Source organism: Geotrypetes seraphini, chromosome 1 (assembly GCF_902459505.1).
Source record: "Geotrypetes seraphini chromosome 1, aGeoSer1.1, whole genome shotgun sequence".
Lineage (NCBI taxonomy): Eukaryota > Metazoa > Chordata > Amphibia > Gymnophiona > Dermophiidae > Geotrypetes > Geotrypetes seraphini.
The window spans coordinates 328,426,792-328,439,324 of record NC_047084.1 but is presented as its reverse complement, the minus strand read 5'-3'; the positions used below and the strand labels follow the sequence as shown (position 1 = coordinate 328,439,324).

Sequence of the window (12,533 nt, the reverse complement as noted above, 5' to 3'; positions counted from 1 at the left end):
ACCATAAGATTCCCTCAGATTCCAGTAAGGAATCTGCTTTCTGTCTTTTAACCAGTTCTTAATCCACAGGAAGTCATGTCCTATTATAGATTAAGAACTGGTTAAAAGATAGAAAACAGAGTACAGCTAAATGGCCAGTCCCTGGCATCAGCAGCAGACAAATCCAGCAGGCAGAGCGCACTGAGAATGTCCCTTGCATATATGTGCTGCGTGAGTTGCGTGCATCATTTTATGTAGAAGTGCTGAGTGCTCACCAAGTTACCTGGCCTCTGCAGTTATTCCTTAAACACTGTCTAGATCAGGGGTGGGCGACCATGGTCCTCGAACGCCACAACCCAGTCGGGTTTTCAAGATTTCCACTGTGAATATTTATGAGATTGATTTGCATGCACTGCTTCCATTGTATAGAAATATGATGGCAAGATAACTCATGCATATTTATCTTGGAAAACTTAAAATCCCATCTGGGTTGAGGCCCATGGCTGCCCCCCCCCAATGATCTAGATTTTAGATCTCTTTGGGGCGTTTTCACTAACAGGACTTGGGGTATTTTAATGCGGGACTTTCCTGGGCTCTAAGTCCATTTTTAATACAGCAGCAAAATAGGTCTTTTTCTGTTTTAATTTTTGCGGGTCCCACGTTAATTTGTCCATTAGCACTCAAGACCTGCAAAAAATTAATCTAGCAGCACTTACCACTTCCTATTTAGGAGGTGGTAAGTGATCCGAGGTCAACCTAGCAATAACCAATTAGGGGAACTTAATCAAGGGACACTAATGGATTTAGTGCATGCTAACAATTAATGTGTGCTAAGATGTCTATTATGTTCCTATGGGTGTCTTAGCATTTAGCGAATTCTAATCATTAGCATCCCTTGATGAATTCCCCCTTTATGTGTGCACTAATCCTAACATCGTAGCTCAGGGGTCGGCAACCTTTTTACAGCAAAGAACCAATTTATTCAAAATGTTTGACCCAAGTTTTACAAAGAGCTACAAGGTGTAGATTTTCTCTTCTCCAACCCCTTGCACGTCTCTGCGCCTCTCATCCCTCCCTCCCTCCCCCCCAACCCATAGCCAAGGTTCTCTCCCCTCTCGAGGCCCCAACCCTTTAATCTCCCTCCCAACCCTACAATTCTGCCCCCCCCCCCCATTCTTGAGCCTACTGCTCCTGCCTCCTTGTAGCTGCCTTCTAAAATGGCTGCTATAACCTCTCGCGGCTGCTCGTGGTACTAGAGAAAATACCGCAAGAGGTCACAGCAACTATTTTAGAAGGCAGCTGAGAGGAGGCAGGAGCAAGAAGGCTATGCTCCTGCCACAAAAGACTCCTGTTGGACCACTAGTTACCTTGGTAGGCCTGGGAAGAGGATTGTGGGGTTGGGAAGAAGATTAAAGGGTTGGGGCATGGAGAGCCACAGTCACATGCAAAAAAAGCCGCAGGTTGCTGACCCCTGCCCTAGCTGGTTGATTCTTATGCCCATTCTCCACCCCTCTTTACAGGAAGGTTTCTGCTCTCTTGTCTATGTTCTCCCCGACTGACCCACACACAAGTCTCAGGGTCAAAACCCCTTTCCCTTTTCCCCTTATGTTTTAAAACCCTTTTCCCCTTTGCTTTAAAAAAGCAAATTCAAGGCTTATCTCAGTTCCTTGTCCTTAATCCAGAGTGTTTATGCAGTTCCACAGACCTCCCCCCCCCCCCGAAAAAAAAGAAGAAAAGAAAAACAAACAAAGAAACCCAAACTCCCCAACAGTCCAAAACTTTTATCTGCACAAAAACAAAACCCTCTACTATTTACCAAACTGAGCAAAATGAGAATCTGCCTTCCCGACAGCTTTGAGCTGGCTCCACAGGTGTATTGATGAGACTCCCGTGGACAGAAAATTACACTCCACCACTCCCACCTACAAATCCCTTTTCTCCTAGTTAAAGAACAGCTTCCGCCCTAACAGGGTATAGCCAGCAGTCTAAAAGAAAATATTAAAAGTTTTCTCTTACTTCACAGCACAGGCAAAAGTAACCCTCTGACAAAAGCTCAGAATCAGTTCCAAAAAAATCCAGGAGGTACCTTGGGTCTTTTCCAGATAAGCCCCGCCACTAATGCAAAAAGTGCACGGGCGAAAACTTAAGCCACGCCACCTTATAAATTATTAAACTATTGAAGTCCTACGAGGAAATTATTCACATGATTTGAATAATGACTCGGGGGGGAGGGGTTCAAGGGGGGGCTCTTCCCCCCCTTGTATATCACTTTCCCCAAGTATTCACTTAGCATGGTGTTAGCTAAAACTGTGGCGGGGGTTAACTTTTTGGCGGGGCTTATCTGGAAAAGATCCGGTACCTTTAGAGAGTTCCATTTCATCAGGAGTATAAGCAGCAGATTCAGGAACTAGCTGTGTTGAGGCTGGAGTCCAGTCCATTCTGTCCTCCATCTATTCTAAGGCAACTCTATTAAGAGTGATGCCTGTAAACTCCCAGGTGAAACCTGGAAGCAATCAGAAGTCCCAGGTTGGTGCTTTCCATCCCCAGCAGTTCCTGTGGTTTCACCCCAGCACTTCTTCTCTCTGTGGCAAAGACTGCACTTTTTACCCAGTCCTGGCAATCGGGAAAGCTTGGCACTTACATGCTGTCTTTCTGAGGGAAACAACTGGGGAGGAGAGACCTGGTTCTTATGAAGCGAATGGGACCTGAATAGGGAAGGCGCCTAATTCCTGTGGAGCCTCCATGTGTTCTATCAAAATGAACATAACTTTAACAATACTATAAATTACATTTGTATTCTGATATCTAGGTGCAAGTATTTACACCAGCTCTATTACTGGCGCTAGTGCTTGGGCCTAACTGCAGTTACACTAGTATTCAGTTAATGCAAGTAGGTGCCTGTTTCCTTCTATGGAATAGGCTAGACATGCTGTTATAGAATTGCTTTCATTCATTCAGGTACTTGAGCATTTTTCCCTGTCCTGGCGGGTTGACAATCTACCTAATGTACCTGGGGCAATGGGGAGATTAAGCAACTTGCCCAGGGTCAGCTTGGGTTTGAACCTACAACCTCAGGGTACTAATGCTGTAGCTTTAACCTCTGCACCACACTCTCCCCTTTCAATACATCCTGCAGCATTTATATGAGGAAAAAAGTGGAAAAATACTGTCCAAAATGAACCTTCACAGCAACATATTTTTATGTTTAATCTCTTTAATGAAATTTTGCATCAAATACAAACAGGAAAGCATAGAAATGTACATCATACAAACTATCTTGTGAATATAATATTGGAGAATAAACAGAAAGTTGGAAAGGTTTAATTTGTTTGCTAAGGACCAGTTTACTTTTATATCGGCGGCATTCTCTCCTGGTTGACATTAGGCTTGAAAACTGCTGAAAACATAGGAGTCAACTTTTCAAAATTATCAGTGGTGCTAAACTCAATGGAAATTACCTTTCCCTGATCATTGTCAAAGTGTTTGTCCAATATTGGGGGTGCTCAAGCACCCGCAAAGCTGGCTCTTGTGGCTAAAGGTGCTGCTTTTTACTAGGGGCTCCTTTTACAAAGGTGTGTTAGGGCCTTAACGTGTGGAATAGCACGCTAACTGCTACCGCCTCCTCTTGAGCAGGTGGTAGTTTTTCAGCTAGCACGCGCAAATCCGGTACGTGCGCTAAAAACGCTTGCGCACCTTTGTAAAAGTAGCCCTAGGTTTTATCATTAATTGATCTTGAGCTGACACAGGCTCAGGCACTTGTGCTTATTTTGAGTGATGTCTGTCTGTGGAGACTGCCTGATTTGTGATTCCTTACTGTGGGGATGAATTATGTGGTTATGTTATAATAGGTGGGGTGTAGATTGTAAGTTTTTAATGGAGTGTGTGATTCACTGACTGTAAGAATTGCTGCTTTTCTATGTATTGTGTAAATCAAGGTTTCTCAACCTTTTCAAGCCAAGTAGCCCCTAAGCATAACAAATACCAACCAAGTACCACCACCCAAGCTCCGCCTCGGACCCGCCCAAACTCCGTCCGTGATTTCACCCCCTATAATAATAATACTAAATGTAATGCAATTTCTTCCATCTATTTTCCATATGCACACAATATAATCTTATTAATACATAATGGTAACCACAAAATTAAAAAAAAGCACACTACGCAGAGAAAATCTTAATTATCTCATTTGGGTTTTTTTCAGCAGTCAAATCTTAATTATCTTTTTTCAAAGAGGTCAAGGGGTCAAATCTTTTTCCAAAGAGGTCAAATCTTAATGATCTCATTCGGGGTTTTTTCAAAGAGGCAGATGACTTTAAAATATGCAATGTCACCTCAATAACAACTATAGAAAAATAGACAAATATAGTGCAAAATATAAACAACAGATATAAATTCCCAAAACTGACACATTTTGATCACTAAATTGAAAATAAAATCATTTTTCCTACCTTTGTTGTCTGGTGATTTCATGAGTCTCTTGTTGCACTTCCTTCTGACTGCATCCAATATTTCTTTCTTTCTGCCTCCTGCATGCTTCTTCTCCGGACCTCATTCCATTCCCCAACCAACATCTCTCTCAGTCCCTCCAGGAGTCCAATATTTCTTCCTCTCTCATCCCCCAGATCATGTGCAGCATTTTTCACCACTGCCCACCAGCCTCATGCCCTTTTCTCCTATCACCCCTCTCCAACACCATGCCACATGTCTCCCTCCATCACTATGCTGAACATTCCTCCCCCTAGCATCTCCTTCAGTCGATTCCTCTGGTCCCTCTCCACCACCATATCCACCATTCTCCCTCTCATCCTTCTATTCCTCATGCATCTGTACCTCACTCCTCTCTCTCTCTCTGCCCAATTTTCCTCTTCCTTTCCCCATGTGCACCATGACTTTCCCTCTCACTCACACACTCATGCCCAACAATTGTCCCTTTCTATTCCCTCCCTCCTATGTCCCATGTTAATGCCCCCTTCCTCCCTTGTGTCCCACGTTCATGCCCCCTCCCTCTCATTGCCTTCCAGCCTTTATCTTAATCCCTTTCTCCCTCCCTCCCCCAAAGCTGACCTGCAGGACCCCCCGCTGAAGCTGCTGCCAATTCTTTCCCCCCCCACGTTCACATGCCCCCGCCACCCCCACCCAACAGCTCCATTCAATCATCCTCTGCTGCAACTCCGGGCAAGGAAGGGTCAGGCACGTCCATCGATTGCACACTGCCAGCCCACAATCCTTCAATTCTGACGTCAGTGAGAAGGTCTGGGCCAGCAAAGCAACGATTGGCTGGCCTGGACCTTCTCTCCGATGTAAGAATTGACGTCGAGGGGAAGGCTTGTGGGTCGGTGATGTGCAATCGCTGCACGTGCCTGGCCCTACCTTGCCCGGAGTTGTGGCGATGGTGGGGGATGTTTGAATGGAGCTATTGGGTGGGGACGGCGGAGGAGGGTGGATGTGGTGGACTGGGGGGGTAAGGGAAGAATCGGTGGCGGCTTCAGCGGGCTGGGAGAGATCCCAGGCGGCGGTCAGCCTGCATACACCCAAAAGGCAGCCCACATACCCCCTAGGGTATGCGTACTGCAGGTTGAGAAACACTGGTATGAAACACCTAAGGTTAAATATTTTGGCATAAGATAATATATAAATAAATTTATTTATTATTAATGATAATAATATTTAGTCCTGAACTATTCAGTTTTAATGAGAGCTTATTATTACCCTGCATACTAACACCCCCTTTTATGAAGCCACATTAGGTTTTCTGTCGCTGGCCGCAGCAGTATTAGCTCCGACACTCATAGAATTCCTATGAGCCTCAAGACTAATACTGCCACGGCCGGTGATGAAAAAAAAACGCCTGATGTGGCTTCGTAAAAGTGGGAGTAAATGATTTAATTTTAGATAAAGGAAATGAGAAGCAGGGTGGATATTTTATCTTTTGGTTAGCAGAGACAATTTTAGAAGTATTTCATTATTTTTACGACACTTTGAACAGAAGAGATCATGGGCAGCTCTTATGTAACTGCAAACGCACTATATGCCTCATGATTTATACATAACCTGTTCTAAATCAGGATCTGTTACTAAATTTCTTTGTGTGACCTGACCATAGGATCCTCCACAGATGTCTCTGTGAACAGGAAAGAAATTGAGTAGCTTGTAAACGAAGGATGAGCCCTTGTATAGATAGAAGACTTAAAAAATAAATAAAAAAAAGGCACTTTACTTCAATTTTCAATTGCTATATCCATTATTTATATGAGGTAACTTTCTGATTTATGATTCTTTTTCAGTCACAGAGAGGCCCCTGCTTGGAATAACGCAGAGCTTTAAATCATATCCAGAAATTGTCATAGTAGATGAAAACAGAGCCTAGTGGTCCCCTCCCACCCCCACACCCCCAATTACTATTAATATTATTTAACTGTTGCTCTATGAGCCAGATTTCTGAAAATCCCTGGCTGGAATATATTTAAAAGTTCATTCCCTATCCATGAATAACAATGTTATATAGCCATAAAACCTGCTTTGTGACTGCTTGCTGAAAGAGGACTTAGTTTAAAGTATACATTCCACTGAACCAGAAAATAAATAAATATTGAGGTAAAAAATTTATATAGCTGGATTTCAAAACTATCAGAATTGAGCTGTATTTTTATTTTTTTTTTTGCAGGGATGAGGTAGAAAGCACTTACATTTATAAAAGGTAGCATCTATGTATCGGGCTTTATATTTATAATATATTTAATTATTTGGTTTTATCAAACGCCTTTATGAAGAGATTCACCCAAGGCAGTGTACAGCAACAATTCAACAAAAAACTTAATTTTGTTAACAGCATAACAGTAGTGAGAAGATAAAATAAAAACAAATACAATGAGTGAGGTAAACTCAAAATCAGCAAATTGACCACCACCTTTTATAAAACCGTAGCTCAGTTTTTAGCACCAGTCGCGGCGGTAACATCTCTGACGCTCATCTCTCTCTCTCCGTCCCTCCTCCTTCTCTTCCCCCCTTCCTGCGGTCTGGTATCTCTTTCCTCTCCTTCCTGCAGTCTCTCTCGCCCTCCTTCTACCACCCTTCTCCAGAATCTGACATCTCTCCTTTCCTTGAGTTATCTCTCCTCCCTCCCAGTGTAACATTTCTTCCTCCCTTCCTCCTCTCTGCCCCTGCAGCCCCAAATCTCTCCTTTCTTGCTCCTTTCTGGCCCCCTCCCAATCCAATGTCTCCCTCCTTTTCCTCCACCAGTCTAACATTTTTCTCTCTGTCTCCTGCATGCTTCCTCTCCTCCAATCTTCATTCCTTCATCCAACCAACATCTTTCCCTCCATGAGTCTAACTTTTCACTATCTGCTCTCTCCCCCTTCCCCGAGTGTGACATATCTCCTTCCCCCCTTTCTGCCCTCCTCATCTAACATCTCTCCCTGTCTCTAAATGAGTCCAACATTTTCTGCCTCCTGTACACTTTCTCTCTCCTTGCCCCCTTTCCTCAAGTGTGACATTTATCCCTCCTCCTCGCCCCCTACCAATCCTTATCTTCCTCTCTGTCCCCTTGTGCGCTTTCTCTCTGCCCTGACTCTTCTCTACGCAGTCCCACAATATTATCTTTATTTGCAGCCCAAAGGACTTCACTGACAGCAGCCAATCACATACGCTATCCTGCCACCGGAATTGGCATATGTTGTCTACTAGAAAGTTGTGCGGAGACAGAAATTAAACCTGTCCCCACTGGAATGAACCCATTCCTGAACCTGTCCCCACTGAAATCAAATCTGTCCCTGCCAGTAATCTTTTCCATCCCTACCCATCCCCTTAAACTTAAGAAGTATTTTTATTTTATTTATTTAGTTTTCTAAACCGTTCTCCCAGGAGAGCTCAGAACGGTTTACATGCATTAATTCAGGTACTCAATATTTTTCCCTGTCTGTCCCGGTGGGCTATCTAATGTAATCTAAAGTAGTTATTTCATTTAATTATGTTACAAAATTAGAGGCTCTGGTAGAGACCCATTTACAAATATTCAGACACTTTATCAATTTGGAAATATTAATTGGGAAGAATACATACTTCGTAAATGGGTCTCTGCCAGAACCTCTAATGTAATTATAAAATATAAATACTCCAGTTGATGAGGAACCTCAAGCTAAGTCAGCTGAAGACCTTCCTCTGAAAGTGGCCAAAAATCCTTTTTACTAAGCTTGGCAGAGTCACTAAGCCACAGATGCTGGCACCTCAATGACTCAAGGATGCTTGGTAGAAGGAAGCTCTGGACATCTTTGGAGGAGGTCCTCAGTTGGTGATGGTCCTCAGCTACAACAAGGGTCAGCAAGTACTTCAACACTGGAGAAATAAAATCAGAATTGCATTTCCTTTTTTTGTTGAACAGAATACGAAGACATCTGCTATATATATTTCCCAAAGCTAACGTATTTCAGTCAGTAAATTCCTTTTTTTACCTTTTTTGTCTGGAGATTTATTTTTCCATCAAGTTAGATCAAGTTTCTTTTTTTTTCTGCTTTCCTGTCTTGTGCATTTCTTCCTCTCTCTCTTCCACCCTCATGTCCAACATGTCTCCCTCTCTCTCACACATCATCTTTCTCATTCCCTCCCTTGCAAGGGGAATGGGGAAAGGAGAGAAAGAGAGGGATCCAGGATGTTTCTCTCTCACCCCTTCTACTCCAAATCCAATGAAAGCCAATATTGACATTTTTTGACTATGTTCATTTCTTAGAACAGTGGTTCCCAACCCTGTCCTGGAGGAACACCAGGCCAATTGGGTTTTCAGGCTAGCCCTAATGAATATGCATGAAGCAAATTTGCATGCCTATCACTTCCATCATATGCAAATCTCTCTCATGCATATTCATTAGGGCTAGCCTGAAAACCCGATTGGCCTGGTGTTCCTCCAGGACAGGGTTGGGAATCACTGACTTAGAAGCCTGTCTGAAAATAAACTGGTTCTTTTTTCTTTTAGCAAATTTATTGGACAACATGCTTCTGAAAAGTACAATAAAAGTGAATATAGAGAGCAAGAAGGAACAGAATGAGGGTACAGTGCCTGCATTATCTCCAAAAATGCTGCAGTGTCGCTGTTATCACCATTGTCCAGAAGATTCTACCAACAATACTTGCAGGTTGGTGCAAGCTATGTTTTGAAATATGTTATTTTTTTAGATTCATTCTAATGTCTTCTACTTTCAAATCCTAGTCACAAGTATCTAGCAAGATTCCAAAATGTAGATAAGAGTATATAACATAAAAATTGCCATACTGGAACAGACCGAAGGTCCATTAAGCCTAGTATCTTGTTTCCAACAGTGGCCAAGCCAGGTCCCAAGTACCTGGCTAAGTCCGAAGTAGTAAAACAGATTTTATGCTGTTTATCGTAGGACTAAGCAGTTGATTACCCCAAGCCATCTCAATAATGGCCTGTGGACTTCTCTTTTAGGAAATAATCCAAACCAAATTTTACCACATACTCCGGCAACAAATTCCAGAGTTTAATTACATGTGTGAAGAAATATTTTCTTTGTTTTGTTTTACATCTACAGTACTACTTAGTAGCTTCATCATGTGCCCCCTTGTCCTAGTATTTTTGGAAAGAGTAAACAAGCAATTCACAGCTACCCTTTCTATTCAACTCAATATTTTAAAGACCTCTTATCATATCATCCCTGAGACCTCTTCTCCAAGCTGAAGAGCACTAGCCACTTTAACCTTTTTTCATAGGGAAGTTGTCCCATCCCTTTTATCATTTTCGTCACCTTTCTCTAGACCTTTTCTAATTAAGGGGTCCTTTTATCAAGCCGAGCTAGCAGGGTTAGCGCGTCGGACATTTCATCACGTGCTAACCCCTGCAGCCGGCTAAAAAACAAACTCCTGCTCAATGCAGGCGTTAGCGGCTAGCACGTCAGGCAGTTTAACATGCGGTATTACGCGCATTAAACCCCTACCGCGGCTTGATAAAAGGACCCCTAAGTTTCAAGTTTGTTTATTTTTGATATACCGTCTATCAAAACAAATGTCTAAACGGTGTACAATATAAAAAATTGTTGAAAACTGTTAAAATGAGTAAATAAAACCAATATTTGTCATATTAAAATACTAGGCAAATTCACATTATCGTACATGAGACAAAAGGGAAGTTGGAAAAGGAGAAGTTGGTTAAAATACATCAAAGTAAAATTAATAAAAAAGGGGTGCGGCCATACCACAGAGCGATACAAGGGCATTATAATAATAATAATTTTATTTTTGTGTACCGCAATACCACAAGCAGTTCAGAGCGGTTTACAGAGGAAGAGACTCTATACAGACAGCGATGTTACAAAAAAAGACTTTCAGTTTACATTAGCATGCCAAGATTTATCCGGAAGCGTTTCAAAGATACAACAAGACAGGAAAGGTGTCAGAGAAATTTATCAAAGAGATAGGTTTTAATTGACTTCCTGAAGGTTTGGTAGGAGGGTGCATTTGAAATGAAGTTGGTTAAACAATTATTCCATTTGCGTGCTTGGAATGATAGTGATCTATCTTTGTCTTCCATTCCTTTTCTTCCTGAGGTTTCAGAAACCGCTGAAAACATAGTAGCCAACTTTTCAAAATTATCAGGGGTGCTAAACTCAATGGAAATTACCTTTCCCTGATCACTGTCAAAGTGTCTGTCCAATATTGGGGGTGCTCAAGCACCCGCAAAGCTGGCTCTTGTGGCTGAAGGTGCTGTTTTTTATTAGGTTTTATCATTAACTGATCTTGAACTGACACAGGCTGAGGCACTTGTGCTTAATTCTATTTGCTTTCTTAGCCGCTAGTGCACATTGAGCTGAGCGTTTCAACCTATCCTCAACAATGATCCCTAAATCCTAACATGGAACCCTGCATCATGTAACTATAGTTCAAGATCCTCTTTCCCACATGCATCACTTTGCATTTGCTCACATTGAACGTCATCTGCCATTTTGACGCCCAGTCTCACAAAGTCCTCTAGCAAGTTTTCACAATCCTCTTGCAATTTTAACAATGACACAAAGGGCTCCTTTTACAAAGCTGCGACAACGTTTTTAGCGCAAGCAGAATTTTAGCGCGCGCTAAACCTGCGCTACGCGGCTAGAACTAACGCCAGTTCAGTGCTGGTGTTGGCGTCTAGCGCGCGCTAAAACCTCTATCGCAACTTTGTAAAAGGAGCCCTTTGTGTTATCAGTAAATCTAATTATCTCGCTAGTTAATTCCCATCTCTAGATCATTGATAAATATGTTAAAAGCAGCAGTCCCAGCACAAAGTAAAGGAATAGATTTCCCCAAGTCACCTCAACAATGATTTGTGGACGTCTCTTCTAGGAAGTTGTCCAAATCTTTTTAACACCTAGCTACACTAATGTTTTTACCGTGTCCACTGGTAAGGAATTCCAAAACCTATCTATGCTTTGCATGACAAAATTATTTTTTCTAGTTTGCTTTGTTTCAGTATAATTTTTAGTATTGCAATCAAAATAAGCCAAGTACAGCAGAACAGGAAAAGTACACAAAATTGTATACTCATAGCCCCACCCCTACCCATCCCCTAACCCCCCTCCAAACATGAAAATATATGATAGAAATGCTCAACAACAAGAGCCATATGGATAACAGTTGGGTGTGCTAATACCCCTCATGCAGATCAGTGAGTACTGGCGGCAGACAAAGACAATGTCCATTGTTCATATTTGTCCCAGATTTTGTGAAATCCCAGTAAATTATTAAGGTGAAGTCTTTAAGCTTAGACATGAGATGTAGATAATCCAGTTTCCTTTGAACCCTTGATAAATTAAGCATCTGAGCCGCCTTCCAGTGATACGCTTTTGCCAGACATGCCACTGCAAATACAGAAGTAGCAAAGTGAGACTCTGGTACTGTAAACCCAGGAAGGGGAGCATTCAAAAGACAACAGGCCATTAGTGGTAGCCTGTAATTTAAACCAATAACTGTCCCATCTTCTGTCAATAACAACACATCATCAGGCAGGTCCACCCTAGGATCCACAGTGTCGTCAACAGAGCCCAGCTCCAGCTTCATAAAAGCGTCGGAGACTAGATGGCGTGTAATACCACATATAATAAACCTTATATCCCTTTTCAATCAAATTCACAAAGTAAGAGCCTTTAAATGAGCATTTATTGATACATTCCCACTGTGTCTGTTGATAACCCTCTCCCTAACAAACTTTCCCATTGATTCTTGTAGGCCTTATTTAATCGTGAAATCCACCCTCTGCCAATATTTGAATGTAAGGCCTGTTCTAATAACGTTTCAGCTAAAATAAGGTCCCAGAAACCCTTTGATTAGTGCTGCCCGATTCAAGATTCGAATCAATTCACCGATTCACTTCGATTTAAAAACAAAAAAATCGGCCTCCTGATTTGGTGCCTGACCCTCCCCCCTCGCCCCCTAAAGCAGGAGTGGCAGCATTGCCTCTTGCTGGCCTGCCGTGGCCGCTCCTGATTTAGAGAGCGAGCGGGGAGGGTCAGTTGGGAAGTGCTTTGGTGTCCGGCTTCCCTCCTGGCCTCCCGCACAGCCATTTACCTAAT

At 42.4% G+C, this 12,533-nt stretch overlaps 1 protein-coding gene across 7 annotated transcripts in view; it reads left to right on the top strand.

The window, feature by feature from the left end:
* BMPR1B (bone morphogenetic protein receptor type 1B) overlaps positions 1 to 12,533 on the top strand; it is a 586,865-nt gene that overhangs the window by 454,008 nt on the left and 120,324 nt on the right. For all 7 annotated transcript variants that reach the window (XM_033957895.1, XM_033957911.1, XM_033957903.1 and 4 more), the window contains one exon: positions 8,945 to 9,104. In XM_033957895.1, coding sequence (XP_033813786.1) covers positions 8,945 to 9,104 — 160 coding nt within the window. The remainder of the gene's footprint in view (positions 1 to 8,944; positions 9,105 to 12,533) is intronic.